The 27308-nt window shown below is 40.1% G+C and overlaps 1 protein-coding gene across 4 annotated transcripts in view; it reads left to right on the forward strand.

Moving 5' to 3' along the window:
* Nucleotides 1–4122: 4122 nt before the first annotated feature.
* Nucleotides 4123–27308, forward strand: part of DAB1 (DAB adaptor protein 1) — a gene marked incomplete at both ends in the record, with an annotated part of 116496 nt that continues 93310 nt past the window's right edge. For all 4 annotated transcript variants that reach the window (XM_084266256.1, XM_084266255.1, XM_084266257.1 and 1 more), the window contains one exon: nucleotides 4123–4189. In XM_084266256.1, the coding sequence (XP_084122382.1) occupies nucleotides 4123–4189 (67 nt within the window). The remainder of the gene's footprint in view (nucleotides 4190–27308) is intronic.

A 27308-nucleotide genomic window follows, 5' to 3' on the forward strand; every position in this document is an offset into this window, starting at 1 on the left:
CAGTTTTTGTTTTGTCAAACCAGGGTGTGGGAGGTACCATCCTCTTGTCGGGTCCCACTTTGGGGCTGCGGAGGAATTAAATACCTAGGGAATGCCAGGGCTTAGTTACAAATCCTTCCTAAGACTGCTTTTCCTTTACATAAGCAGATGAAAACTGGTTTCAGGGGAGGGAACTTGTTAAGTTTTGAAGTCCTGAAGAAAATTAATAAATTCATGTATTTTAAAGCCCGAGGGGAAGTATTATGAAGGAGGTCGGACAAAGCGATCATAACTCGGGCCAGGGGAAGTTGCCTAATAACCCCTTCATGAGCTCGCTCGAGCGTGGCTTGAAAGACAAATGATTTGACAGAAGTTGTTGTTTTACAGATGCATGGGGGAGCTGAGCATGTGACTTCTTTTCACATAAAAGGTCCGACCTGTGTTAATCCTCACCGCAAAGTGAATTTACACAAATATTTCTTCACCAAGGCTTTAGGTTTTATACCGGCGTAGGAGTAATGCAGAATGCAAGGCTTAAGACTGCTCTTGGAATTAAAAGCCAGTTAATTCCAGAATGCCCTGATTGTGTTCCTACTGTAGCTACTTAATAAGGGAACAGAAAATGTCAGTATTTTGTTAAAGCGAAGAGCTCTGAATCCTCTTTAGGAAAAGCTGAGGCACGCACGGAACATTGTAAGAGCTGGAACAGTAATGAGGCACACAAGAAGATCATTAGAGTTGGATATGTGTAAGATGATGGATTTATTATTTTTTTTAAGTGCAGCTAACAAAATTTTGTCTTTAGAGCAGGGAGAAAAAGCACAGTAGCAGTGATCAAAGCAAAGAGCATCTCATTGATAAAACACATGCTGCAGTACTTCCCCCAGTTGGAAGAGCGTAGTATTTAACAACGGTGACCTAGATTGGAGGAGACAATAAAAGCTGTTGCGGTGAAGAGCAGATTGACTGCCATTCTCATCTGGGTAATAAACGGCTGAAATATGGACAGTAGATGAAAGTTTACTAATGTAGCTTACATAAAGACCTATACTTTTGGAGGAATTGTCTCTGTAGCACATTCAGTTTGAACTATGGCTTGCATCTGACAGATGTTTATGTGCTCCTTTACAAAGATACCTATTACTTTATTCAAGGATCTATGAGCCTGTGTGAGTGTGACCTGATTAGGTTTTAAAGTAAATCAATACATGAACCTGTCCAAAAATAGACGTGCATTTATTTTGAAAAATATTACTCGGTGGGATAGCCTCAAGGGGATGTAGCCTTTCTGGAGAGCTTCACATGAGAGAGCAGTCATATGTTGTTATTTTAAAATATTCAGTGCCATACAGATGCTACAGTTCCAGCTATCCTACTGCAAGTAGCTGACAGCAGGAGATGACATTCTTGATGCTTTATACCAGAAACAATCTTCTAAGACATTAAAACTTGCTTAACCCTTGACCCTGGGTGTAGTTTGTTTGGCTTTTTTTCCCCTCTTTATTATAAATAATTTTCTTTTTGGAAGTGGTTGGTGTTAGTTGTTCTTGTGAAGTTAAGCAGTTAACCTTTAGGCAAATGTAAATCCAACTGCTAGAAAAATAAACTGTCAGTCCAGCTGTGACTTGAGAGATGCTTTGAGTGAGTGCCATCGAGCTGTGATGACTGATGCATACTTACTGTGCTGTAAACCGAAGTATTATTAAATTGGGTTGTGTGCAGGGGGAGGGGAAGGAGATGGGGGTGGTGAGGGACATCTGTTCTCTGCAGCGCGTTCCTCCCTGTTTGCTGGGGGGGATTTCAAGCGTAAGCGAAGAGCGGCTCCGTCAGCAGCGGCAGGGCGAGGTGCTTCCCTCGCAGCACAGTGAATGCACTGATCTGTGCTGGGGCCCAGCAGTCACCACACGTGAAGTCCCATCATCACCCTGTTTGGGGGAGAGGCATCTCCCCATCCGTGGACCTGTCCAAAGAGCGCTTCAGCTCCTGACAGATTGCCAGTTTTGGGGCTGTTACCTTATTTAAGAGCAGACAATGGCAGGACAAGGGGGAATGGACTAAAGCTAAAGGAGGGAAGGTTTAGATTAGATATTGGGGGAAGTTTTTTATAGAAAGAGTGGTGAGGTGCTGGAACGGGCTGCCCAGAGAGGTAGTGGATTCCCCGTCCCTGGAGGTGTTCAAGGCCAGGTTGGATGGGGCCCTGGGCAGCCTTGTGTAGCTCCAGGCCTGGAGGTTGGTGTCCCTGCCTGTGGCAGGGGGGTTGGAGCTCTATGATCCTTGGGGTCCCTTCCAACCCAGACCATTCTATGATTCTATGATTCTATGATTCCTTTTCTCTGATTGATCAACTTTCATTTGCCCTGTCCATTTCTACAGTTTTCTAAACTAAGAATGTTGATCAAAATGCTTTTAGTTTATTCAGGTATTTACAAGAAGGTGTCTTGGAGCAAGCAAGCACCACCAACTTTGATTTTTAAGTTGCTTTATTCTTCCTCCTGTTTGCTATGCAGCACTTATTCAGACTCCATAGAGGAGGAACAGGGAATTTTTATATTTCCAAATCAGTTCAGTGGATTTTGAAAAGCTATCTTTGAATATTCCATAAAACACATACAGATTTGAAGAGCTTATTAAAGAAAGCCCCTGACACGCTTCAGCAATATTAAATCACTTCAGACGGTGCATGGCAGTGTAATGTTATTGAAGCATTTTAAAAATGTTAAAAGAGCCAGGATTTGAAAGTACTAGTGGGTTCACAGCCCTTCACAGTAATTCAAACTGTCAAAATTATTTCAATGTTTGCAGCGTGTTACTTCCTTAAATTACAGACAAGGGACATCAGTAAATAACTATAACTGTAGTTAATCTCTGGCCAGAAAACCAGCTGATCTGCTGGGTTAATTTCTTTATTAAATGCTTATTTAATAACTGGGCAGCTGTTCAGACAGGCCAGATGGACTTCACTGTAATTGTGCTAATAATGAGAACTTTCTCACCAAAAGAAAGAGCGATGGGGAGATGCATTTGGTGAGGGAACACCATGACGAATGGCTTCAGGACAGTATGGTCCTCTGCCCTCAACAGACTGGCTGAAGTAGGTGGCTCATCCTTCAAAAAGAGAAGGACCAGCAGTAAGAACCAGAGTTATTGGTTTATTCTTTGCATAGTTGTTTATTCTTTGTGCATTCCTTGCCTCTTGCCTCCTACTTTCCCAGCCCTAACAGCCTCCAGCACATCCCTGCAGTTCTGCTGGGGGCTCACAGCCAGGGTATGTGTGTGTCTCCCCCAACAAATACGTGTTATGAACTCTGTGGCTTACTCCCTAAATGCTAGCTTTTTGCCCCATGGGAAGAGGCCTAATCTATATGTATATTTTGGAAACTGTAAGCTTTAATTAACTATTTTCAGAGTTCTTAGCAAGAAAAATTACTAGATGGGCGTTAAGAATAACAGCTTTGTTTATATGGAGGCAGATTCTTTTACACTGGAAACATATCATGAGCGAGGGGAGTGGTAAAGTATGATGTTCTCAGTATGAGTAATGAATATGGTTTTCTTTTATCTTTGTTTAACTAGGAGAACAAAAGCATTGAAAGAGCATTTGAGGAGTGAAAATCTGAAATCATTATCTGGCAATATGTTTTTACCTTAGAAATGAGTGTGAGACTTGACTCTCTGTAGGTTTTTTTTGCTGTTGGTGAGGGTGACATTTGTAGCAACTTTCCAGATCATAGTCTTTGTCTTCCAGCTGCTGGTCCAATAGTACAGGTCTTCTGTATACACCTTGTGTGGTGTCTCTAGGCACTGAAGGTATCTCAGATATGCCAAGACATCTCAAACAGGACCACACCATATAAAATCACAGGCAATTGAGAACTTCATAGGTTTCTTCCTCACTAAGCTTACAACAGCTTGTTTTGCTTTTTGGTTGCTTCCCACCTCCCCCATTCCCCCCTCCCTTTATATTTTAGACTCAGACAATGACCATTACTTTTTGTTTTCTTCTTCAACAGCACTCAAAAGGAGTGAATGAGATGAACTGTTTGGGTTATAGTATCTGAAAGGCTAAATTATTCTCTTGGAGAGACGTTCTAAATGAGCCTGACCGAGATCCTGGATCTGTGTGAAGAGGACTAAGGATATAGGATGTCAACTGAGACAGAACTTCAAGTGGCTGTTAAAACCAGCACAAAGAAAGACTCCAAAAAGAAAGGTAATGACTCATTTATCTTTATTCATGTGTATTATGTACTTTAATCAGCTCCCACATCAGCCACCTTTTATGCATCTGTGATTCTTCTGTTAACTGTGCGCTCAGTGAAAGTAACATTTTTTTAAGCCTTGTGGAGCTTTGATATGGGAACATGGAGTTTGATTCTCTGACATTACATTCTAAATATATTTCAATAAAATATATTTTAAGAAAATGACTTAGGTATTACTAATGTCTACTCTGGATGCATATTGCAATTGTTTCACAAATGGAAATACAATTTTAAAAACCACTCTTAGCAAAATATAACTTTTTTACCTGTTGATAGATAATTTTTCTTCTAAAGGGTTCATTTCTGCTTTGTTTTGAAATAATCAGAGCTTAAATACACTTTCTGTTACTGGAGGTTGAATCTTAACGACACTTTGTGAAGTTACTGAGGACTCAGTAACAATTGTAATCTGGTAAAGGAAATATAAACAAGGAGAAAACCTCAAAATTAAGGAGATGCTATGAATAAATGCATGGTTGGATGAGTTCCCATTTGTATTTACAATTTTGCATCAGACTGTAGGGAAGTTGTTTGGACTGATAAGCACGAGACATTGGATGGTATGTATTTGGTGCTTATGAATGGGGATGCTGAAAGATTTTTAGCAGGGATTTTTAACAGTTTTAAGTACTGATGAATTTTGAGACCAAGACCTTGAATTCTAGTGGCAGTTCATGTTGTTCTGTGTAGCTGTCTGATTTGAAAAAAAACACAACACAAACCTGTACAGGTAATGAAACTGAGATTAAAAGCAGAATAAATATCAATTGCTCAAATAAAATAAAAAAACACCCTCATACTTAATAGTTTTAATATCTGAGGCAGCAAGATTTGAACTTTTGTGTGAGTTTTTCAGCTTGTTATATTGTTTCCTTGTCTGGGTGTATAATTTAACCTTTTATTTCTGAGGATTTTTTACATTTTTTTTTAAAACAAAAAAATTTGTCATCTTGCTCACATGTGTGTGTTGCAAATTTTACTTGTCTTAGATATCTGATAAATAACTTGTTCAATTGCTGCATACCTGTGCTTTCTATTGCAGCCATTCTACCAAATGGATAATTAAGGCCCTGTATTCGCTTTTGTATCAGGATCTATATATAGTGCTTTTAAAAAGAGACACAGTGCCTCAAAGTTGCAAGCATTGGTTTGGGAAGATGGTTTAGAATCCTTCTGACTACTCACCAGGAAAAAATGACTCATTTAAGATATAAAAAGCTGTAGTTTAGAAAGGTAAAAACAGGTGAACATTGATGTAAATGGGAATGAGAGAGAGATTCAAGTAAAGAAAGGAAAGATGGTTTGGTTGTGTTACCATTTGGTATTTTTGTGCAGGCAGAAAATTAAAAGATGTTGTTTGCAATATGGGTGACACCTTTTTGATGTACGTCTCCTATATTATTTCTTCTGCCAGTGGGTGAAACCTTTGCAAATGGCAAACAACTGGTTTAGGAACCTGATGTTTATGTTAATAAAATACTGCATATATTTCAACAAATGGGTTGCTGGACAGATCAAAACAGGGGAGAGAGCCAATGGGATCCTGGGGGCATCAGGAGGAGTGTGGCCAGCAGGTCGAAGGAGGTGATCCTCCCTACTCTACTCTGCCCTGGTCAGGCCCCACCTGGAGTGTTGTGTCCAGTTCTGGGCTCCCTGGTATAAAAAAGACAGGGATCTCCTGGAGAGAGTCCAGAGGAGGCTACAAAGATGATTAAGGGCCTGGAGCATCTCAATTATGAGGAGAGGCAGAGTGAGCTGGGGCTGTTCAGCCTGGAGAAAAGAAGACTAAGGGGGGACCTTATTAATGTTTATAAATATCTTAAGTATGGGATGCAGGGGGAATGGCCAGCCCCTTTTCAGTGTCTGTGGAGACAGGACAAGGGGTAATGGCTGCAAGTTGGAGCATGGGAAGTTCTGCACCAACATGGGGAAGAACTTTTACACAGTGAGGATGACAGAGCCCTGGGACAGGCTGCCCAGGGGGTGTGGAGTCTCCTTCTCTGGAGATATTCCAGACCTGTCTGGACACCAACCTGTGCAATATGAGCTGGGGAGCTGCTTTGGCAGGGGGGTTGGACTCGATGATCTCTCGAGGTCCCTTCCAACCCCTGTGATTCTGTGATTCCCCAAGTTCATTAACTGCGAGTGGTGACAGGTACCAAGTGCTAACATGAAGTTTCTAATGTTACTGATCAATGAGTGTGATTGATTATGCTGTGGAACTGAGTATTCCCAGTCGTTGGCAGGACTGTATCACCATTCAGGTGACTGGAAAGGGATAAGGATTAGTGTGGAGCTGAGCGTGGGACACAGTTCTTTCCTATCTCAGAATAAGTCTGTGTAGTGTCAGCTAAATCTTTAAATCTCTCTATATCTGTATGAAGATACCGTAAGGAAGTGTTTTGTGTCTGAAGTGTTGAAATAATACAAAGCTTAATTCCTAGGATTTGTAAGCTTTATGAGTATAAAACATGATAAAATATTGCACGATAAACGTAAGCTGCTGCTCTTACTGAAGTAGAATGGCCCAAAAGAAAACAATAGTTATTCAGATGATGGTTATTCCATGATGTGACTCACTCACTTGTGCTATAGCACCTATTATGAGTTAAAGGCACTATAATTTCATTAGTTAAACAGTTTAATAACTGGGACAGGTTAGAGGAAAGGACCATGAGTCTCATGAAAGTCAATGAGGGCGAATGCAAAGTGGGATGGACTCCCTGCTGCAGGGTAGGATGTGTGTTTGAAGTTCTTCTGTGGTTATTTATAATTGCTTTTAGACTCTATTGCATAGATTAGTGATTTTTTTTGTTGACAGGGAATAGTTTGATTTGTGCTGCAAATGAGGGACATGGCATGAACACTCCTGTGAAGTCACGGATCTCACCAAATATTTCATTTATGTGTTGGGAATACTTCTGTCTTTTTGTAGTCAGATGCAAAGCAATTAATTTACAAGGGATTATTTAAAACACTTCTCATTAGGCATAGCATTTTCACAGCCATAAGCTTTCTAGTCATAGTCAACACTCTGCATTGTCATCAGAGCTGGGTTTGTAAGACAGTATTCTGTTTGAAACACTGAAAGATTATTACTGTGGTTAGGACAAGAACTTACATACAAAATCCTCTCAGAACCTGCTATTTAAGTAGAATCACAGCTGTGAAAGTCTAATGTGCAGTAGGTAAGTTCAATATTAACATGATAATATCAAGTTGTAATTTTCAGTGTTAACATTATCGTCCTGGATAATCTTAAAATTAGGCTATTAGAAGCTAAGTAGTGGGTTTTTCCTCTTATTCAGTCAATAGGGATCCGATGGATCCAGAATTCAGTGGGCTTTCTCAGTGCTACCTGATCATACTCCCAGCAAAGGGTGGGACCTTTGACCTGAAGGCACAGGTATGAAAGCAGAGGTGAGCCAAGCACCTCCATTCCTCTCCACACCGTCACTTTTTGCTCCATGTGCTGTGAAGGTTCAGAGATTCACAGGATAGGTGCTTACCAACTGAGGCCCCGTGTTTCACCCTGACCTCCACTGCCCAGCTTTCTACATTTCACTCCATCTTACGAGCTCACAGCACACTAGGTGCTACTAGAACAGATTCTATTTCTGCCATCCCTTGCCTCCAGCCCTAATCTCCATACCACTCTTGGCTGATATCTACTAGTAACTGTGCTGTTATTGTCATACCGTTCTCTAGAAGGATATTGTGCAAAATCCCCAGGAGATTTAGAAAGCTCTGTGCTACAACGTTTTTGGTGGGGTTTTTTTTGTTTGTTTGTTTTTTTCCTTTTTGTGAGTTTGCCAAAAGTCATGTGTTCTTTAAGAAGCATTTAGAGAATTAATGAATCAAATAATGCTCTTAAAGGCTGATTTTATTTCATTTGTTTGTGTCATCTGGTTCATTGAAAGGTGAATGAACATTACGTGTTTGTACCATGCAGGATAGGAAATTAGAATTTTTATGAGCCCAAGTTGTTAGAAACATAAGCCATGTTTGTCTTGTATTACATGGGGGAAAAGCCATTTGTAAGTGCATATGGATTATTGAATCAAATTGAAAACATTTACTTGAGCCTATCGAAACTAAAATTGATTTTGAAACCTCTTTTGGGGGGCAAATGTGCTGCATCGATGTTGAATCCACACTGATGACTGCCTTGGAAAATCCCTTCTTGCAAAAATAACTCAAACAGGAAAACTGAAATGGGAGGTCAGTAACGAAATGAGCCAGGGTACCAAATTTGAATACAGATCTTTATTTGCTTGAGGGGAGGCCAGAAGACTTTTCTAGGGATTTAGTTTCTTCCTCTTGCACTTAAATTCTGTAATTATTCTGTTTGAAGCTTAGGATTTTTTGCAAAATCATGTCTTACTATAATATCCCCTACAGTAAGGCTTTTGAGTCAATTTTCAAAATGACAGTGACTTTTGAAAATGGAAACAAGATACAAAGAGGAGCTCAGGCATGTTGACAATCAGCATATAACGATCTTTGATGCTAAGGTTCCCCACGGGTGAAATTCCCTTGTTTAATAGGTTTCCACTGCAACACGTGGTATCTGGAAACAGATTTCACAGTAGGCAGGCTGTTAAGCTGGGGATTGCCATTATTAGCCAGTAGGAACGTGAAATTTGGAGGGGGTGTGATGTACTTGGTTCCTACCAGAGCTAGGTGCCTTCTCCCATCCTGAGTTTGGGCATTTTGTTTTGACTGAATGAATACACAAGCTCTGAAGCTGTGCTTGAGGAGGGAAAGCGAGAGCAGAGCCCGCTCAGGAGGCTGGTTAATGCCAGGTAAGGAGTTACCGTGCTTGCATCAGCAGAGCAGAGGGTGTTGCCTGGAAGTGCTTTCTTGGTGGTAGAAGATCTGAGTTTGATCCTCTGGGGACCAGGACAGCAAAAAGCTTAAGCGTCCCATTTGAACTGTCTGACTACTAATTAAAAGGAGTGCAGTGGCTCCAGGACCATTCACGTGTATCAGATCAGGCCTCTGGCAGAGTCACATCTATTTCCTGGGTCTTTTAAACTCTAATGAGAGAGTGGAGTCTGTCTAACTATCTAAAGGAAAACCTTTGCATCCCCAGAAGCAAAATTCTAGTCGTACTAAGATCAAACAGGAGGCACCTAGTTAGCTTAAAAGCCTTTGGGGATAAGCAGCCTTTAAACAAGGTTATGTTTTGTCATTTTCAGTGTTCATCATAGGTGCCTAATGCTACCCGAGTCCTGTTTTGGATTTCTTAGACCTCATTTGAATCTAATCTTCAGACCAATCATTGCTACATTTGACCATGGGAAGCATAGAAACCTTGATGCAGATTTTATAGGTTCATTTTTAGTTTGGAACTGCAGTTTAAATTAATAATGTGAACAATAATGGTTGATTTTTTCTAATCATGATTGTTGACTTTTTAAAAGTTTTCATTATTTAACTTTCTTTTTTTGACATTACAACTAACAACAGTTAAAGCATTAACAGTGTAACGAGGCATTTCAAGTTGTCAGATAAGTATAGGTTCATTTATTTTTCTGATCCCCTAACTAAGATTCATGAAATCCAGCAAAATTCAAATGTGATCGAAAGACTAATGAAAGAGGGGCACAGTCGGGAGCTTATTTCATCGACGGGGAGTGGATTTGCTTTGTTTCCTTGCAGTAGTTATGAGTTTTTCAATAATTTATAGATCAAGTAACAGCAACATTAATTGATACACTAATTGAGTCCACATGCCTGCCTTTAACAAATCTCTTTTGTGAAGTGGTTACTGACAATATTAATTGCACATCTTTTGAGTCTTGATATAAGTTATGAATTCATTCTCAAGTTGAAAGAGGGTGGGAAAATCATTAATTTTGACATTGTGTAGCTATAATTAACAGGAGTTATCCAATAACCTATCATAAATTAGAGAGCTCATGAATTCTATTTTAAATATCACGTTCAACCAAAAGGGGTCCATGGTTGTGTTAATTGAAGCATTCTTCAGGGGTGATGGATGTTGTCTCTGTTGTTTTTCATTGTGATTAAAATGTTTACTGTTGTCTTTAATTGAGAGACTGGTCTGCCTAAGTTAAGGTTGGAGCTCTGTTCCTTTGCTGCTCCTTGGTAGAGGAATCAATAACCTCTTGAGTGTTAAGAATAACATTTCCTGAGAGCTTCTGTTATCATTTCTCAATGTTTTAACAGTCGTCAAAGCATTTCAGTTGAAACTAGTAATTAGGAGCTTAATGCAGTGCGTGTTCCAGGGAGGATTTGACTCGGAGCAGTCATTAAATAGAGATGGGTGTTCCTGTGCTCCAAGCCTGGCTGTACCTGAGGAAATCTGTTGGTTGCTGGCAGTGAGGATCACCTATGCATCCAGCTCAGCCTCTGCTGTATGTTTTTTGGCTTCATCTACTTACACTGTTAAACTACATCTGCTGAAAAATGGAGGAAGTGAGAGGCTGAGGCTGGTAAGGAGGTGGAGCTTCCAAACAGGCAAACAAAGGAATATTCAGGGAAACCTTTGGTCTGCTTGCACGCATTGAAAAGATTCCAAATGAAGTTTCTATTAGGACATTTCTTTCTTCAACAAATTTGTTTAGAGAGTTCAGAGAAGAAAATTGTGTCACATGATGAATGTAACTGAGCTGAAGTGACTTAATTCATCCAGTTTCGGAGCTAAAATGCCTCTAGAGGTTTGGATTAGTGGAAGTTTCCTAATATGGCTCATACAGAAATAGTCTACAGGGACAGGCATGTTGATGGTGATGATGTTTTTCTATCATTGTTCATCCAGAGACATTTGCTTGCATAAGAAATATTAATGGCTGATGTTTCTCTCAGCATGTCACATTACATACATTTCAACATTTCTATTTCTCTGAAGTGTTTTGCCTATTCTGTTGATGTTATGAGAAATTCTGCAACTAATAATACAATACCTCAAAGTGTTGCTCACTGTAAGGTACAGGTAAGGGGTATCAGCTGTGTTGGTAAATGCTCCCATTTTGCTGGAGGGAAGTCAGAGACAAGTAAACCTGGAAAATGAGCTCGATGACAGAAATCTTGGAAGTGTTTAACTGTTCACCAATATGCCCTGTAATGAACAGGTAACACTTAGGATTAATGTCCCTGTTATTGCAGTGTATATTTTTTCATGTTGCCAGGGAAAATTCCTCAAACTTTCATATAGCCTGATATAATTTATGGAAAATAATGAGCTTTCATGACCTGTGTACGTATGGAGGAAATGTAAACTGATTTCAAGGCAGTTAGATCTTTTCAACAAAAGCCAGTGCTGCTCTCTCAATCACTTTCCTAAGACTACACAAATCAGGGCAGAGCTTGATGTGTAATCTGGGGGTCCTGTTTCTTATTTTGTGCTCTAACCAATTGCTCGATCTCTCAGTAATGATATCGCAGTAATTGCATTAGCCAAGTGAAGAAAAAAATGTGGAGCAACCTACAGGTTATGGGAAATATGCAGGTTTTGGTTTGTGTATTTAAGTGTTTAGCTAAGTAACTTAGTAAATTAGTCACAAAAGCTTTAGTTGAAAAATAACCATGTCCTTAATCTTTAATGTCATAGACCATTTGAACACCGATCACTCACTGTTCCAAAAAAACACGCCCAAAAAATTGGTAGCCTTTTCAAATGTATTCATTTCATTTGTAAGCCTTATGGCATATTCCTCTTTAAGATCTCAAAGAAACATACAGTAAATTTGGCTGAGTAATAGGCTCAGACTCCCTGTGACAAATATGCCAGGCCAGACATTCGCTGTGCTTCTCAGAAGTAAAGAAAAGATGTGGCTGTGATCCTCACAGATGTGATCTACAGCTTTAGCTGTAGAATTAGGATTGACATTATTTGCCATCCAGAATAAAGGTAATACAGTATGTAATGAATTTGGGTTGTCTAATGGCACAGCGGGTAAATTTGTTTAATGTTCCTCTTGAAAATGAATTCCTCCTAGAGATAAATGTTTCCTTGGAAATAATTACATATTATTTGTATTATTTTTAACTAAACATTGCTATCTGTATAGCTAGCATTAGTGTAAAGACAGGAAAAAATGTATCTCTACTTTTCCAGTTGGTTGGTTTTGTGGATGAGATAACAATCTGTTTAGTTTGTTTAACTAAACATGTTTGTATGGGGCTTTTTTATGAAAACAAAGAGCAAAAATAAAAACAAACAATTTCTTTCAGTTTTTTAAACGAGGCCAATTCTTGGTGAAATCAGGGGTATATTTTGGTAGGCTTGCTTTACCAGGAATATCCCCCAAAAGATGTGTGTAGAATCCTGGAGTCCTGCATGAAATAGGTTTTGGATATAGAGGAAGATGTGTCTCTCTGGAGGGTGACAGCAGAAGAAGCCCTGACAGAGCCAGGTAGTGAATATGAAGACATTGCCAGGGGGAAGACTGGCTTCTGTCAGCGGGTTCTGACCCCTGTGAAGTTGTGGGAAACCTGCATCCTGAGGGCAGAGTAGTGGTGTACAATAATCTGACCAAAGCCACCTCCAGCAGACCTCATGCCATATGTCTCAAGCACTTTTCTTCTCCTCTTCACCTGCTGTAGTGGTTTCTATTGCTAGTTTCCTGATGCCTACAGTAAAAAATCATGAAGAACTGGATGGTAGACTGATCAATTATGTACCTATCATCCTGTTAAGTCACTTTTATTTAAGTGACAAAAATACTCTTCATTGATAATATTGAAAATTCTTACTGCTATGACAAATACTTATGAATTTCAGGAGGATTGTAAATTCAATGCATAAAGTTACTAGTGTTCATTAGCTGTTTAGTGAAGACCTCCATCATTAGGGACCACCTTTTGAAACATTTTCTTCTCTTGAATAACTTCTCATTGTGCATTCAGATGTCATTCCCACGGGAACCGCTTTGCATCCAGGGCTGAGGCTGCAGAGGCCAGTAGCTGCATGGACACATTAATGGCTCATCACAAGTAGGAGCTGCACCAGATATCATACTTAATGATCGGTAGTGAGGCATTTTCCAAAGCTGATCCTTTTTTCTAAACCATGAAAGAAGGCAAGCCTTCCCTCCTTGGATCTGTGTAGCCTCTGTGAATAGAAACCATACATTAATCCAAGCCATAAGGAGCAAATACTTCAATGCTCATCAATGTCTGTCTTTCTACTATTAACAAGAGTGAGGCCAGAGCTAATATCCCAGCATTGAACTAACCTGAGATGTGGAGAAGGACATCTTTCTGTCTGTCCCTGTCTATACAACCACCTATGGAGGCACCCTTAACATCTTACACACCCCAGGTTTCTACTTTGACTCTCCCTGAACAGCTGGTGTCTGTTCCCTACAACCTAACTCAATACTTGAGGATCAGTGGAGCAGACTCACTTCTGGTTTAGATACAGTGTTTATCCTGTTCTTCTTGCCCAGGCTGAAACACCAGACAATAGAGGTTATCACTTACTAGGAAGCAGGTGAGTTTACACACTGTTCACTACCGTACTGTTGGCATTTCCTTATTCCTTTTATTTATGCTGCTGTGCAGCACAGGAGGGCAGTTGCCAATGCAATATCCATTATTATTCTGACAAGAACAGAGTAGCTTTCACTTTAATTTCTTGGAGACAGCATTATTCGTTGCTGCAAAACACCAATAATAGGAGAAGAAAGGAAAATCCTCATTTGGTTGCCAGGTTGTGAAAATACCCTTTCTTGCTCCACGTAGATCAAGTTTGAAGTGGAGGTGTGAATAGTGTGTGGTCTCTCTGGGCTTTGTGTCTGCTTTGTGATGCTTCCATTAGGAGGGAAAACAAGCTGTTGGTCTATTGACAGGAAAGTCAGTATGTGTTGAAGCAAAGATCTTAACGCAATTGTGTTTCCAGAATCATCTGTTAGATGTAAGACAATCTGGTGGGCTACAGAGCCTGAGGGGTTTCATCCTTTCCCAGACTCAAGCAAACCTGCTGCAGTTTGGTGTATCCAGGTCTAGGCTGCAGCGAGGCTGAGCACGCAGTCCTGATAGGCATCTTACACATATATATGTACATGTGTACTATAAACAGCCATCTGTAGCATCCCACAGAGCAGAGCTTTTGCCAGCACCCATGCAGAGACAGCACCTATATACACATGAACAAGACAAATGGCTCAGTCCTGTCCCTCCCCTCTGCTAATCAGGTAGGGCATTTGCTAGTGGACACACACACACCCTCTCCCTCTCTCCATTTTTCTCCACAGGTGATGTTAGACATCCAGTTTGTTCTGTAGTTGTCCCTCCTGACATCAGTCTCCTCCAGTTTTTGGCACCTGAACCAATGGGTCCCTCAGGATTTCAGCTTCTTGCTTTGATGGCTGGTGCTCAGACCTCTTACCTACTTGTCAGCCACCCTCATCTGAAATACAGCAGTGCTCCCTTGCAGGCTCAGAATGGAGAGCACACCTATGGTGAAGTCCTTACCCAGGAATGCAGAGTGAGCTCTGGGTAATGAGACTTTAAGTCATCAGCATACTCTGGGGTTGGAGGTCAGCTTTTTGGGAGGGTGCTGTGTAGCACAGACAAGCCTCTCTCCCCTTCCCTGATTTTCCCTGGCTGTGAAGGGGTTGATTTCTTGTGAAGGATTCCTTGGCCAGCATCGGGTCCTCCTCCCTTTTCCTTAAGTGATCTCAGTGAGTGCAGCTGGGGATGGTGGGAGATCCTTGTGGCAGTGGCTTCAGTGGTGGCAGGATGTCATGCTCTGGACAAGCCTGCACAGCTCTCCAAAGGCAAAGAAAGCTCTGGCCTCGACTCCACAAATACCATCTTCACAGCAGTCTGTTCTACAGATGATGGGAGGAGCAGCTTTCTCTAGAGTCAACTTGCTTTTAATATCTACCCCATTTCAACGCTTACCAAGTGTTGAACAGCTAATCTGTGATCTATAATTACACCTCTGATTCTTGGAGTCTAGTTAGAGGAGAGATTGTGTAGTGAAAGGGATGATTCAGGGAGTGAAATGAAATTAAGCATAATAAGTCTTTTGAGGTTAGCTATTAGTTTCATTTTTACATATAAAATTGCTATTGAAGTATTAAGCGTGTAGTATTTGCACATCACAATAATGTGGACTAGCATGCTGATAACTAGGTGGAAGGTGAAAACATCAGTAGTAATTGACTGAATTAATCTTTTCTCTTTTTTTTTTTTCTCTCATTTTTTATACCTTGTGTTGCCTGTACGAGTTACACATTGAACTGGAATGCACAAAGTCATCTCAAGTGAATTAAATGCAGCGGGGAAATGGGGTGTACTCTGTACTTGGGCATGGCTCGAGTTTAATATTGATATGGCTACCTATGTGTGTTTAATGTTTGCTGTATTTACTACTGTAGGAATGTTTATGGATTGCAGGGTTTCTTTTTTTAATAATGCACAGGCTCTTTAGATATAATGTGAAATCAGCCCTTCTGAGTAAAGCTCGATGTGGAAGAACACAGCCTACTACTGTTGCAAGCATGTCAAAGAGATGGCAATGCTAGAGAGAAACTGGAGATCAAACTGAAAGCTACCTACGGAGTTCTTTATCTGTCTCACTTATTTTCTTTCTCTTTGCCAGACTCTAACTAAAGCAAAATGTTATATCTATACCTCTATATTTAATTGCATTAAAGAAATGCAGGGGCTGTAAGGTTAAGCACTAAAATTCTAAGGAAGCACAGGCTGAAAGTTGCCTGTGTAAGCCTAATTTAACATCCCTTCAGGATATACATTTTCATAGAGTTTTTAATGAGCTGAGCTCATATTGCTATTTCCTGGACACCTTTGCCCTGTTCAGTGAATGGAAGGACAGCGGCCAGGGAATGTGCTGCTTTCGATGCTTGACAGTCGAGATGAAGCTCCTGGCTTTGTTTGCACAATGCTCCGACCCAAAAGTGAATAGCAACATTCTTTTCATATATACTGCTATTAAAAAAATAATTACAAATAAATCTAGCAACAGGTAGTTGTGGGTTTAGGTTTGGGTTTGGTGGTGGTGTGTTTTTTAGGAAGGATTTGAATGATTTGTAGAGGGCAGTCTGATAAATAGCCTTTGCAAAAGGTCACACATCACAGGGATGTGAAAGGAACAGGGAAATGTTTCTGGAAGAAGAAAATAGTCACAATATCCCAGTTGACAGTGGTGCCTGTCCTCCATTTCTTTCCTGTGCTTTAAGTACATGGGCCAGACGTGTCCATCTAAGAGACCCAGTGGGTCAGGAACAGTGTAGTTACAGGTAATCGTCCTCATTCATCATGTGGCACTGCCAGGTAGTAGTGGATGTTGAATAGGTCTATCAGCAGTTTGTAATTATAAAGCAGGAAGCCTTCAATGGCCGTTATATGAATATCTTTGGAGCCAGGCATAACATTCACCCCATGGGAATGGGCAAACTTCACTGGTTCTCAGTCTTTCCAGTAAAGGAAGACAGACTGGGTCAGGTGAGAATTAAATACAGGCATAGAACCTGTAGGTGTTCAGGAATTTCTCTTGGATATTTTTTCAACAAAACAACAGAGGAACTTTCTGTAGAGAAGTACTGTTTTCTACTAAGGCTTCCTCATATGCAAGGTAATGTTTCAGAAAGAGAAGCTTTGTGTCAGAGGATTTGGGGATTCTCCCATTCACAATGACTGGAGTAGAGCTTGAACCTCGTGCTGATTATGGGGCATGATTTTGGGGAGAAGTCCAGTAGCTCTGGCCATAACCCTGGGCCATTGGGGTACATATATGTGTCTTACCATTTTCTTCATCCTTTCTTCCTTCTTTGCTTTTGCAGCTCCCTTTTCCTTTTTAGAGAATATCAGACCAGGAAAAATCAGAATATTTTGATCGTGGATCTGATTTTTGAACCAGTCTTAGCTGGAGGAAGGGAACAATAAGTTTGAAATGGGTAGTCTGAATGACTGGAAATGAGTGCAGGGCTTCAGAGGGGTGCAGTCAGAGCAGTATTCAAAAGAGATTATTTTGGCAGTATTTTCAGAACAAATAAGAGGTGACCAAAACAAGTGGTAAAAAGAGACTGAGATCACAGCAGCTGCGAAGAGGTTGGTTAAGATACATAGTTAAGAACATGGCTACGGGGTTAGAATAGAGAGGGATAAGCAGTCTTTAATGATATTAAGAAGAGGTTTATTAGAGGTCATCTAATTCTACTTAAAATGATAGAAAGACCCATACTTTGCAGCTCATCTGTGTATGCATAAGTTAATGAGGTCTCAGATAATGCAGGTTTATCTTCTTGCTCTTTAGGCCAAGTTTTTCCCTACCAGGCAATGTAGGTAGTCCTGTTAGCTGCTAGACTACTTAATTCGATGAAACAAACACAATTTGGGTGTTCAGAGATAGCTTGAAAGGAGTTCTAGCATCCTGAAAGCCTGTTTTCTTGCTAATTGGTAGGTTTCTGGGTGTTTGGGTTTTTTACTGTAGATATATTTAGTAGAATGACAAGGATCCTGCCAAAGCAGTGAACCTTTGTTGTGTTTAAAAACATTCAGGGTGTTATACTAATATAATTCTTCATTAATTTTAAATTATCTCATAACCATTTTCCAGGATGTGGTCATTTCAGCAAATAAAGGTAAAGTAAATATATATCTCATATATTTTAAAACCTAGTAAACTCTCTGCAGTAATACCTGAATTGAGTAATTCCTCAATTCAGTAATTCCTCATACTGTATTCATTGCATAAACTGCCAATATACTGAAAAGATTATGAAGATCACAGAGGGGGTTTGTTTGGTTTTGGGTTTTTTTAATCTTGTGGTGGAACCAATTACTCGGGGCTGAATGTCCATGGAGCAGTTGGATACAGGATTATTAGTAAGTGAAATTATTGTGTGTTTATATGAACTACTTCATGTATTTGTATTAAATTCCTTGATTCCAGAAACAAAGGGTAATTTAAAAAAAAAAAAAATGAAGGGAGATTTGGATCCTTTTCATAATGAAGCAATCAATGCAAATTTAAACATACAATAAGCACTTTTATAAACATACTATGAAAATGTATTCCCTGTTGCCTGATGATCATCTGTTAAGATAGACAAATATGACAATGTCACTGTTAACAAGTAACCTGACTCGATGACTCTCTGTTACTGGGGTCCAATTTTACACTAATACTCATACAGCAGAGGGAACCCGAAGCCTTGCAATTCTGAAGAGCAAGTGTTTGAGCTATTTTTTTCCCCTTTTACTCAAAGTTTAGCTCTCAGGAAAGCCGTATCAATGTTTAATCTATTTCTGAATATTTCTTAGTGAGAGAGCTCATTTCTGCAATAACAAACACAGCTCCATAGTGTAGTGAACTCTCAGGCTCCTGGCAGGTCTTCTGTGTTAGCTTGAAGTCGAGAGAGGCAGCCTTTCTTTTCTTCTGTAGTGGCACCCACGGGCGCTCTCAGATCGTGGGGTCTCTGACCACAGCGCCTGGTGGTAACACAAGGTACGATGCAGCAGTTGATCTCCAGCAGCTTCGTTTAAGGTCTAACGAAGTGTGGAATAAACTAGTTGAATGACTGTGTGTGTGGCCAGAGTGGGAAAGAGAACACCCAGGATGGCATCAGGGAAGCTGCTTCATCCTGAGAAACTCATTGAGAGCTCTTGGCAAACTTAGGACTGTCAGAGCCACAGCTTTGTGTGGTGTTATCTAAGAGGACTTCTATGTTATATTTAAAAATTCTACATTTGTATGCCACAGCAGACAGTGTTTTCCACTGCAAGGTAATGCAATAGTCAGGGGGGGGGGCAAGACACCATAGGCACATCTCTTAGATCGTGAAGATGCCTTGAGGAATGTAACTTGTGTAAATTTACTGACCATCTGATGAGCTCAGATGAGTGTTACATACTCTGTCCTTTCCTCGTGCTCCCTTCCACACTGTGTCTCCAGCAGATGTGTCTAAAGCATGACAGCATCACCTTTTGCTAATGTCCTGTAACCTCCTCAGGCCAGGTTTTGTCAGTGCTGTTACCACACTAATTGTATCCAAACACAAGTCAAAATTTTTTATATTTTTTTTTCCCAAAGTAGATGATGTTTGGAGGAGACTGAATTCTCTAAGGTTAGTAATGAAATTTCCATTTGAAGTAACTTAGTTCAAAGGGAAAAAATTTCCCCTTTAGGTTTAGACCAAAGGTTCTAAAAGCCTGAGATGTGAAAATAAAGAGGCACTAGCTATAAATACCTTTCAAATTATGTCTCTTTAGACTTGCTGAAATGTGTGGTTAAGCTTCTTTCTTGCTGCTTTAAAATATTCAAGGTTATTGGCCTGCATTAAACTAAAAACCCTTTAAGTAACATTTTTTAAAACAGGTTATGCAGAACTGACAAGCTGAAGGATTTTCAAGTGGTGGTCTGCAAGGGGAAAAAATAGATTTGTAAAATGCAGCTGGGTATTTTCTCCTAAAAGCTAATAAAGTTTAATATTTTCACACACAGAAATGTATGATTTTATTTGGCAGTAGTAGGTGTGTAACTCCCCCAATTCCCTGTTGCTGGTACTGCTTAGGTAAGAGAAGCCTCCCTGGAATATGGGTATTTAGTCTGAAAGACTTTCAGGTCTGGAAAATATGAATACCTTTATGCTGGTATGGCCAAGGCAAAATACTCAGAGCACATTATTTTTCCAAGTTCCTTTTGCCAGCGTTTAGAGGAGGATTTTTGGTTGTTCTGTGTGGTAGGCGTCAAGCTCTGAGATTTCATAGTCGGTATGTTTATATTCATAAGAATTTAATTTACTTAAGAGATGTTAACTTCCTAGCTTACTCACCTCAAGCCTAACACTAGTGTTATTTCTTAGTCACAGTTGTTGGGGGAAGCACTTTTTTCAAGAAAATTTCAACTTTGACTCTGGAATTCAGCCACTGGATGAGAGAGTTTGGAATCCAGTTAGAACAGTGGTGTATGTAGAACAGTCCTGGTGTATGCCCAGCTGGGTGCCAATGGTGGGGGCTGTATTCCTTCAAACAATGTTGGGTCAAGTACCTATTTAGAAAGGTAACCAGATCACAGCCCAGTGCAAAGGCTGGCACTGAATCCCAAGTCATTACGTGAAGCTGAAGCACTAATTTGTTGTTTTATCAGAGGTAGCTCCTTATGCTCCCTTTGTTATCAACCTTGTAACACGTAAGCAATACTCAAGATAGCAAGGTCATGTCAAAAGTGTTGAATAACCCTGAATATATCAAGCCATTGTATCCTGCAGATTTTTATTTCCTATATAAGATAGAGGTGTGGCTAAAGCTTCATATGACTCTTCTTTAATGTACTTAACCTTTGTACCCAAAGCATTTTTATTCATGTAGTTGGTAAGTATGAAAGGAGATTGGAGCAGCATGCCATTGCAAAACTCTGCAAATGCTGTAATCATGGTATTAACCTACTTCAAAGCCTTAGGAGCATGCTCACTTTGTGAGGGTAGTAAGAATGTTTTCAGCACTCCTCATTCACTGACAGATTTGGAAACCAAATCATGTTCCTTTTATTTGTGTCTTGAAGTAGAAGGATGCAGTGGAAATGATGTCTTTGGTTCCACTTAGAAGAGTAAGAACTTCTTACACATGTTCTGTGCCTGCATAAGGAGGTTTGTATTTATTGCTGCCATGCACAGATGTAGAGATTTTCCCATCACCTGCAATGTTGTTTTAGGAAAAGGTATTAACTACTTGGTATATCTCAAAATAATTTGCCAGCCAGCTTTGGATTCCAGCTTACAACAGCTTATAGTCATTACAAGCAGAGCTCTTGCAGCTCTTTAGGCACAAAAGTGAGTCTAAAAGGCAATGCTTGTGTGCACTGTGTGCAGCTTTCATCCTTACACTACAAAAAAATTCCACATGTCTAAAACTAACCTGGTTCTTAGTTAGAAACCCAGTACAGAAATTTAAGCATGGTCAGGTTTATAGCCAGCTATATGTGACCTGGTACCTCTTTCCAGTTCCTACCACCTGCAACTGAAATTCAGCTTCCCAGGTTGGTTAGTGTGATTTGGGAGTACTCCTGTATGTGAGCAGCCCTGGTACCACAAAAGAATGGTCAGAGGAAGTCATGTTCAGCAACTCATTCAATAAAATCTGAGTTGACCCCAAAACAGAGCCTGCAAAGAGGTAGGATTGAAAAGAGGGAAGGAATAAAGGAACAGGATGGCTCTAAATACTAGAAATGTTTTGGAAATGCAGCTTTTTGAGAATACATTGAACAAAATGGTATTCTTTAAGGAAAGGTTTCACATCTTATCGTTTGAGGATCAACTTCTCTGTTCTCTTTACTCTTTGTTTTCTATATTAGTGAAGCTGTTAGTGCAGATTTATATGATGATTATGGAACTTCAAGGGATCGGGATGTGGCCAGGAAAGGTTCTGCAGTACAAGGGTAGGGGGCATCACCAGTGGGAGCACAGGGAACTTCTTTGTTGTAGTTCCAACGAGAAGACATCAGCCACCACCAGGAAGAGTAGACAACCAGGAATGCCTGGGAGCTGAAGAAATACAGATTATATTATTTAATAATATCATCACTGAGGGCCACCTAAAACCTGTGATTAAGACATCTCCTGATACTAATCTAGTCACAGCTTATTGAAGGCACCTAATGCTACTTCTGTATTCCTGCTGTCCTGTGAGTTTTTTCCTGTATTAGCTCTTAAAAATTGTCAAGGATAAAATGCCTGTGGCAAGTGCCCATCTCATACTGCCTCTTGGACCAGTGTGAACCCACAGCTGCTTTCCTGCTCACAGGCTCCACATGGCAGATGCTACTAGTTGGGTTGACCTGTTATCCGCACACCAGCTGCTCACAGGACAGGACACAGACCAGGCAGTTGTCTCACCCAGGGCAGCTCTTGCCTGAAGGCAGCCCTCCTAGAAGGCATGGCCCACTTGCAGCCCAGCTACTGGGCTCAGGAATTGACACAGAAAAAGCATGTAGGCTGTGCTGTCCTTGGCTATTGCCAGTGTTCTGTTTTCCTTTTGGGAATTTTCATTACCTGACCGTTTTCTAGTTTTAACCTCACTCAAAATAATAGCAGTTTGGCAGCAACAGTGAAGAGGGGAAATTTCACACCTTTATAGCTAAACATTTTCTTTCTGAACTGTATTTTAATTACAGAATGTCACTTCTTGATAAATGAAATTTTATTCTACTGCCTGGTTTCACTTAGGCTTTGTTTTAAAAAGGAAGAAGAGGTTTGATAAGGCTCAAAATGCACAGAAATATTTCATTTTGACTCCAGTAGAACAAAGATGAATTTAATATTGAGTCAGTATTGAATAACTTGGAGTTATCTCAGTTGTGTGCCTTGGTTTCTCACTGTCCAGGTTGCTCCTGTTACTGGCCAGGGTCACCAGCGGGTGTTGCCCACTCCAGTGGGTGTTACCTTTCCAGACACCAAAGTGCTGCATCCCAGATGCTTGCAAAAAAGAGTCATATCAGCTTTGTGCTTATGGTTTTCCCATGCTGAGAGATTTTATGGAACTGTGGGCAACAACATGGACTCACTTTACAGTTAAAGGATTTTGCCATAAAGGAAGAAGCTGTTTCCAGGATCAGGATCAGCAAAAGGATTGCTATTTTGTCTTAAAAATGAGGGTGAGCCTTTATATCCTCTAATCCATGCAGGTTTCTTTGGCACAACTGCGTTGCAGAGTGCCTGGTCCTGGCTCAATAATTAGACTGGAGATATTGCATGACCTCAGAGATTCATCTGGAGCCAAGAAAGTTAATGAAAGCTGTGTAGGTGATGACTTCAGATGAGTAGGAAAATGAAGTATTCAGACCTTTCTCACTTAGGGCTTTCAGTGAAGAGCAGCACCCAGTTTGAATCAGCAGGAGGTGACTGGTGCAGCACTGTCAGAAATGTGGCTTGAGCTCGTGCAGTGCAAAACAATTGCCGCTTCCTCAGGGAATGGGAGCAACTTACAGACATAGCAGAACAGGTCAGCTGGGGCAGGGATATGCTGACGTATTGTTCAGGCAGTTTTCTTGACAGCTTCCATTTGTTTTCCCAGTTAAGTGGAAAATCTAACCCGCAAATTGGAAACATTTACTGAGATAGTGAAATAGATGTGTTTTAAATAAGTAAAAACCTGCCTGAAAAGAGCAGGAATCTTTACTCTTTACCTCTCAGATAAGTTTGGGCTTGAAAGATAAAGGTCCCCGCTGACAGTTAGGTCTTATTGTGGTGAACGAACATGATGCTGTAAAATCACAGCTTTAAATTGACTTTTCAGGTAGTGGATTCATCAGAAGTCAGTTTACTAAACATATTCTGCCTGGATCCTACGTGAAGTGCTGTATCGCTCATTAAGCCCTAGGCTGAAGTATCTTTGGTAAGATTTCATGTATGCAAGAAACCTACAACAAACTGTTTGCACTCTTCTGGGAAGCTAACAAGGGAGAATTAATTTTTTAGTTTGCTAAGGCTATCCCACTTAAGACAAATTTGCTGTGGACTCTGCTTTGGAACTAATGCAAAAGTTTTGCACATTTAATGAGGTGAGCTGAGCTCTCACTTGTTCCAACGTATGTCTGCTGAAATCAGTGCAGACAAAATTCCCAGAAGTTACCAAACCAAGACAGTATTTTAAATTATATCTCCTGTTAGCTGTAAGCAGACTTGGTCAGTATGGAAATGAGTTTTCCTAGAATATACATTTTGAAATGGACTGTTGTATTTTTGTATTATTTGTTTTTAAGACTGCAAGATAAAATGGTGTTTGGGTTTGTTTTTTTTTCAAGATTGGCCATTCCATCCTAATTAGGACTAGCTGGAATATGTAAGGATTGTTAGTGTCATGGAAAAGTCGAACCATTTCATGTTAGTTTATTTTGGGGGGTTTATCTATTACAGTGTTCTTTCAAATATGAGTAGGCACTACATTGAGATTGGTAAGGTTTTCCTAGAGTAGAAAAGTGGATAATTACTTAAAATAATAATGGTTGTTTTTTAACTGTTTTATTGAAAGATAAACATCAGGGGAAACTAAGGGCTGTGTTTCACAAAATAGGCTGTGGTACAGCAAGGAATAGAGAGATCCTCACGTGTTTATTAGTTTCCTTGTGAAACTTGATACTGGTGTTTGGGGAAGTAAAATAATTTTTTTAAAAACCATTGTGCATGCATTGTTGTTTTCTTCATTCTGTGGACAACGTCTTTAATGTCCCGTGTTCATTTTGGAAAGTTTCTGTAAAAAGTAAAAAATTTCTGGTGATATCAATGATGACACAAGGCAGGAGTTTCCCTGGTTTTTAGTTCAAGTTACACTCATGTGGAAGATTTTGGAGGTGGTGGATTCTTGTTCATGCATTGCCTGAGAGGGGGGCAGTAGCTTTAGGCCAGGTGTGCTTGTTGATGCTGCTGCCTATGAAGATATCTATGGATTTACAGGTCAAAACAGGCATTTAAACACTGCTAGGAAATTCAGAGGCAACCTGCTTTGATGACCATCAGGAACAAAATAGCATTAAAATAGGGGTGAGCAGCCTCTGTTCATTATTGGTGACTGGTCTTGCAGAGTTACTGAGCATTGGGAACGTGGCAGTGATTTCAGAGAGTCAATGGCCCCAGTGTCTGGCCATAGCTCCATGTTTTGGTAAAGGAAAATTTGGAAAAAAAACAGTGCTGTCCTCAAGATGAAGGCTTTTTTTTTTTTCCTTTACTCAGCTAGACAACCCCCCCAAAAAAAAGTTTCTGTGTAGGCAAAGCCTCAGATTGATTAAAATTCCTAAATTCTGCTTATTGTTTTCTGCTGGGCAGAGCATCAGCCACGTCCAGGTTCATAATGGAGCACTCTAAGGACTGTGAGTTTTCTCTCCAAGATACCTGAAATAAAGCTGGTTCTCCAGGAAGAAGAGACATTTTAAATCTCTTGTCATTGTAAAGGGATTTTTGTCCCCAGCAGTAAGAATAAACATACATGACTTTAGGTTTGCTGCTTGCAGAATAGTGTGAATATCAGTTATTTTTCTAGTTATCCTTTAAATGGGAAGAAACATGCTTTTCAGTGCAAAATCTTACTAGTTTTCATAATGGTCAACATAATATGGGTGGTATACACTGCAATTTAACACTGTGAGAAATCCTCTTCCCATGAGAGAGATGCAGCAGATCCCCTGGCAGGGCACACTGGAAGACAAGTAGGTAGGTATTTAACACCCAGTAGCTGCTAAGTACACAGGCACGTATTTTGTTTGTTAATGAAGAAGGCAAAGAGGCTACAGGGTGCAAGGAAATTGGAATTTCTTTAAAGTTTTTAGAGAAAACTAATTAAATCACTACAGAGGAGAACAGAAAAGCCACTTCAGAAACCAAACTCCTGTTAGATTCAGTGCTCTGTAAATACTGGTCATTCTGTGTTCACCAGGTTCATCCCTGTCATGTAACGTGACCATGTTCACTAAAATAAATCTCTATTTCTCTTTTTTTAGACTCATTTCCCCTCCCTCTTGATCTCACATAACGATATATAACTTACTGTAAGCGTGTAAAAGGCTCTAAATGTTTTCATCTCCCGCAGGTAAATTATGCAGTGTGACATAATTAAAATACAAAAATATTCACCATGTTTCTTAACCGTTTTTCCCCATCATTTGGCAGCAGGTTGTCAGGACATTCCTAATGAATCCGGTCTGTGGTGTGGGAACGCAAGCTGATCTCTTGCCTGTTTCCCTTTATGAGTTAACAAAGAGAGAAAAGTAGGAAAATTGTGTCAATGGCACCAGAGAAAAATGACAGGCAGCTTCAGGGACAGGTGTTGCATCTGCACAGCTCTGAAGGTGTCAGTGTGCCTTAAAACACACTTTGGACTCTGCTTGTAGGAAATTGCAAGTTCTGCCCGAGGCAGATAAAAAGAAAATTTGGTTTTGAACAAGTTTTGTAAAAATAACTGGCGGAAAATCCTTTTTTCTTCCTTTCCAAAGGCACCAAAATCACTTCTGCCTTGTTTTCTGAGGTTTCTTTTTTATTTTCCTTCTGCTTTTATTCAGCTGCGTGGCAGATCTGGGCTATATCATGCTCGAGTTTTAAGGAACTTCTTGACAGTTTCATATTTATGACTTGTCTTCCCTTGAGGAAACCTGTCATGCTGAATTGAAATTAGACATACTAGCTGGGCTGTAATTTCAGGTATTTCCTTAAACTATTTCTAAGTATCGGTGGAGCATATCAGGCACTTTTAGTGGTGCGTTTTTCCTGAACAGGGTGATTGCTTTGAAAACACCTGCTTAAATTTAATTGTCACCTTATACTTACATCCCCTGAATGCCAAGATACAACTGTAGTCCAGAGACATCCCAATGGGCTTATTTTTCTTACCCTTGTGTGAGGTGAGAGCTGTGCTCCTGCTTCTAAGATGTGCTACGGCCAGCTGGAGTAAAGGAGCTGGAGGCTGCACCAGTAGAAAGATGCTCTGCTCCCTTGCTGCACTGGCTTAAAGCTGGGCTGGTTGGCAACCTTCTCTTTTCCAGGTTTTTTGCTTCATAATTTGGTTGTTTATAGGCAGGAGTTTGTATTTGCAAAATTATTGTGCTTCATCTATGTATTTATATTAATATATAATACATTAATTTTGATATGTATATAATATATATAAGTTAATGAGGCTAGTTATGTATTTATTCTTGATGGAATGAGAAGCCTGCACAAGAGGAATAGCCATACAAGCTTTTAACCTTTCTCAAGTCAACTGCTTTGCATCATTGGTGCTTGTTGGTTGGGGCAGCATCTTTATTAGAAGTTCACAGTGTAAGTAAATACATCTTCACCTCCCCATCGCAGCTGGCAAGGCAGAGGTGACTTGGGGAGCATGGGAGCTGCAGTATTTGCAAGTACACAGGCAGAAGATTTCTCTAGCTCAGCTGTTAGCCTTTATGGGCTTACCTTCATAATTAATTAACCCAAACTCTAAATGAAAAACTGTTGAATTTGTGGGGGTTTTTTCCTAAGGTGGGCTGAAATCTGGTATTTCAGGTAAATTGTCTTTTGGTGTCTTCTCAATTTAATTTGTTTCACTTTAATTACTGCTCTTTGGCATCATTACAGTGTTGGTTTTATTTCTGTCTAAATA

The sequence above is a fragment of the Gallinula chloropus genome, assembly GCF_964237585.1.
Source record: "Gallinula chloropus genome assembly, chromosome: 6".
In the NCBI taxonomy this organism is placed as follows: Eukaryota; Metazoa; Chordata; class Aves; order Gruiformes; family Rallidae; genus Gallinula; species Gallinula chloropus.